Source organism: Penaeus vannamei, chromosome 9 (assembly GCF_042767895.1).
Source record: "Penaeus vannamei isolate JL-2024 chromosome 9, ASM4276789v1, whole genome shotgun sequence".
NCBI lineage: Eukaryota > Metazoa > Arthropoda > Malacostraca > Decapoda > Penaeidae > Penaeus > Penaeus vannamei.
In genome coordinates, this window is record NC_091557.1 from 6593364 (window position 1) to 6598056 (window position 4693).

At 38.4% G+C, this 4693-nt stretch overlaps 1 protein-coding gene across 1 annotated transcript in view; it reads right to left on the bottom strand.

Annotated features, from left to right (window-relative positions):
- Positions 1-474: 474 nt before the first annotated feature.
- The window catches only part of LOC113830013 (lactosylceramide 4-alpha-galactosyltransferase), a 30493-nt gene continuing 26274 nt past the window's right edge, over positions 475-4693 (bottom strand). Inside the window, exon 11 of the mRNA XM_027383187.2 lies at positions 475-1694. Coding sequence (XP_027238988.2) covers positions 1542-1694 — 153 coding nt within the window. The 3' untranslated portion in view covers positions 475-1541. The remainder of the gene's footprint in view (positions 1695-4693) is intronic.

Genomic DNA, 4693 nt, shown 5'->3' on the forward strand with positions numbered 1-4693 from the left:
ACACGTGCACGAACACACACACACACACACGTAACTTTCTGCCATTTCATTCTTGATAAACACGTCTCTATTAAAACAGCGATACTATGGTTACAGACATCCTTAATCTGTTGGTGGCAGCGCTTGCTTTAGTCTGAGCATGATTCAGGGAAGGGAAAGGATCGGGCAGATAGAGTTTAATAATCACAGCTGAGAAATACACTACACCCACACCCACACACACACATATATATATGCATGTATACACATATACTGTATGTATATATGTATATATATATATATATATATATATATATGTATATATATATATATATATATATATATATATATATATACTCGTATATATGTACATATATATAGATATGTATAGAAACATTCAATTTTAACAAAATCATAAGGTTTCCTACATTTTATTTTATCTTTTGATAGTTTAATGATGAAAACACATGTTTGCAATAAAGCCATTTACTATTCACTCGACGTATGGCCATTTCATGTGTACAGCTACACAGAAGAATATCGTTAGAAAATCATGCTAAATATTCTGACACAAGCAACAATATATCTTTTAAATATAGTTGTTGACGCTACGAAACTGTCAGCATTCCTGATTTTCCAACTACTTTTGGGTATGTGTGGCTTATCTGAATATTGCAAGGCGTATTCCATGCCTTACGGGCATAAAATCATCGTCTCACCGTGAATCCATATGAATCCCAGAACGACAAACCGAGACATGAATCCGAACGAGACAGATTCGAAACCCAAAATACCAACCCTTCCTTAACATAAGATTCTGTTCGATATTGAACGATTCGACACAACTCCTTCACATATTTTCTGTGTAGATGCACATTGTTACTTCTTTAGTACTATTCCAATAATCATATCAGATTCACCAAAAGGCAAACTGCATTTTTCCTAACAAAAGAAAAAATAGCAAATGGAACCAATAAAATTACAAAAGTTACCAGTTTTTTATTATTCTTTATTAAACTAATGGATGTACTATTGTAGAGACACTGTAGTCATGGGTTACACTTGACGGTGGGTCATGGACAAGGGTCGCTCATGAGACGTGGATAACGTCCAGAAAAAAACTTGGGATCCACTGGTCTAATACGTTTCAAACTGCCAAGGATATTTTCTGTTAATGGTTGCACAATGATACCCAAATATACATCATAACTTTCGAATACTTCCCATTAAAACCATCCAATCCAAAAACAAAGTTCAAAAAACATTCACAACAAACATATCCATCTGAAAAACATCAAGACCAAAAACCCATTCCGAAAACCAAATCTAAAATCATTCCACAAAAACATAAAACAAGACGAAGACGTATTTGGGTAGTAAATAAACGAATTCCAACATAATTCTAGGATTTCCCAAGTTTTATTCCACGTGGCCATCCAGCACAAAAACACCCAGATAATAAGATGGAAAAGGCAGTAGTAGGGAAAGAAGAAGAAAATGAAACAAGAAGAGAGAAACATCCAATCCAAAAAAAATATCCGCACCAAAAACATCCACTCGACCTAGAAGAAGTAGGCCCTCCGCTTGGCAGCCTCGTACGTGAGGGGACACACGACGCTGGCAACACTGTCGTAGATGGTTTGGGAACCTATTTCAACGGCGCGTTTCTTGCTGAGCTTGTTATACATATGCAAGATGTAGGCGTCTTTGTGGTCCTGCAAAGAGAGAAGGAGGTGAATGGCTGCTTCTTCTTGCCATTGTTCATATTGCAATCTACTTTATTTTGCAATTTGTGTTTGTGTGACCGTGTCTCTATGACATGTTCTTTTTTTCTATTTGTCGCATAACTCAATGTTTTTTTTTTTTTTTTTGATATTTTTTGTTACATAAAAAGTCAAATAGAAAACCACTGAAATACTTAATATATAGAAATGAGTGTTAGCTTCAAGTATAATGGAAGAAGGTACCTGACTACTCTGTGAATAGTATGGTTTACACACACTTCACTTCGCAAGGATGTGGAAACTTTCAAATGTATTTCTCAGATTCAGTCAAAAACAAAATTGACCCTATTACATATATTGTTTTTCATGTGGAAAGTGGAAGTTGCATGAGGGTTTGCATCTTGCCGAATCCTCCGCGAGTGAGTTCCGTGTCCGAATCATTCCAATCATTAAAGGTATTTGTCTGTTCACGTTGAAATCTTCTTAAGGTATGGTTGGAGAGCTAAGTGGAATTAAATAATAATGTAAGAAACCCCCTACCAGTGAAGGAAGGGCGCGTCTTAAGTTGCACAATCCTGGGTTTTGTGCTAAATAATGAATAAAAAATTATTCATGTAAGGGCCGCAAAAATTGGCTCAAAAATCAATTTAAAAACAAGTTATTACTGGAAATGCAACCCCACTCCTAATTTAAGGAATCTGAGCTTACCATATGGTAGAACACATCATTCTATGAAAGTTTTCTTCAATACCGTTTTCTGCGCAAACTGATAATAACGGGGTTATTTAGGGTATAAAATGCCCGATTTCCAGGAGCCGCAGTAACCTTCCGCCTCCAGCGCCGCGACAAAATGACAAAAAGTCGTTAAGAGCGATGGGAAATCGGACGGATTCGTAGCGGATGACGTATGCGAGGGAAATCAAATGAGCCAATTAGATTCGTTCGTGAACGTGACGTGAACATAGACACTCAATAGAACCAATCAAATATGGAATAGATCATCACATGCAATAGAAGCTGGGCCTAAGAGAAGCTTTTTGAAATTCAAATTAGTTCCGTCATGGCTAAAGAGTATAGGTTCTGAGAACCATATTTCGATTTCATCGTGAAATTTCATCAAAATAACGAAGCAAGCTTATTAAATCTACAAGATCACGGTGTAGTGCTAGTGGAAGTACAATGCCTGCACTGTAAAACACCGTGCCATTACAGAAAAGAGACACCAGTGGGTTTGTGGTGCATGGAAAATTATTTTAAATAATCGAAGAAAGCAGTGTAACTTGACTGTAAGCGATCGCAATTCCCGCCACCAACGACCTGGAATACCCGAATATCCCAGTGCCCCACAGCCTGGCCCGTCTGGAGTTGATGCTTCAGATGAGGTTAAAACTGTTCCTGGGTGTGGGCTCTCTCCTGCCTGAACGTACGGTTAAGATTTTGCAGGGGGGGGGGGGGGCAGTTCTACCTGAAAGGGAGTACATGGGGGCGAAACCCCGTATATCAACGTCTCAGATACCTGGTATACCCGGTCTCTTATCTTGCTGGAACATACAAGGTGAAGATTTTGTAGACCAGACAGGGGGTGGGGGAGGTGACAGCCCTCCTCTGAAAGGGGGTTTAAGGGGGCAGAGCCCCGTATACAACCACCTGAGTGCTAGATTCGTTCGAAACACGACGAAAGCTGGGTTGCATTTCCAAATTTACCAAAAATAAATATTGAGCATATCTGTTTCAAGCCAGTGTCATGTAAATCGGTCCTCGAACTAGAATTATGCAATTTAATGTCTGCGATTACTAATGAAGACGCCTACTAATTAACAACCAATTAACGTTTGACTTACACGTTCAAGGACAACAAAAATTATTTTTGCAAAAATTATTAACGTGACCCCAGACACCACATCCACAACTTGGACGTGACTTTTCCTAGAGTTTGTGGTTAAGATAGGTGTCCTTGGATCCTGAGCGATATGGGGGCCTTCGACACGGATTTTGTGTAAATAGGGAGTGCATATATATTGATTGATGCTATGAATAAAACATTTCAAAATAATATGGATGTAATTTAAGACACGTAAATGTCTGGGATTGCCAATTAAGACGCCTACTAATTAACGACCAATTAACGTTTTAATTACACTTTTAAATTAAAAAAATGCGAAACATAATTTTGTAACCACAGACAGCTTATCCACCACTTAAGAAACGATTTTTGGGGGGGCTTTAAGATAGGATGCTTGCTAATTAACGACCAATTATTAATTCGTTCACGATTTCAAGTACATACATACGGAAATTACTTTAGTTTTCGATAATTAACAGACTCCTGACAGCACATCAACAGTCGTACTTGCGGTTTCCCAGTGAGACACTTTTTTGTTTTTGAAAACTATTCAATAGCTGGATGCCGAATGAGCTCGTTATAGGTTCTGTGGATTTCCAGTAACCTACAAACACTAGTAGGCCTACATGTCAATGTATACACGACACAGAATTGATTCACAATAGTTGCAAAAACATGAATTCATTTGTGCTTATTATCCAAATAAGCTGAAGGTTTACTATATCCCGAAAGGTAGGGATTCGTGGTGCACGCAGAAATGCAGAGAAAGCCACATGAGATGGCTGCGTTGTCTTTTAGTCCAAATAGGCATGGTGGTTGAAGAGTTCGAGCCACGAAAAAATATTAGCCTAGCATGGGGGCATGTTGAAGTTGGACATAAACTAACAGATTCGTTATAAACTCTAGACTAAATAGAGCAATCTTATTGGTCTTTCGGGACATAGCACCTGTAGTGGGGTACAGGTTTCCGTAGTACAAATAATATGCCTACTGTAGTACACCGTTATATCTTCAAAATGGATACAGATATTATGGACAGAACATCGGACTTGATAATCCTGTTGACGAAGAGAGTTTGCCAAGTGGCCCCACGGGTAATGCTGGAGAGGCAACAGGTAAGAAAGGTAGCCTGAGAAATTCACAAATC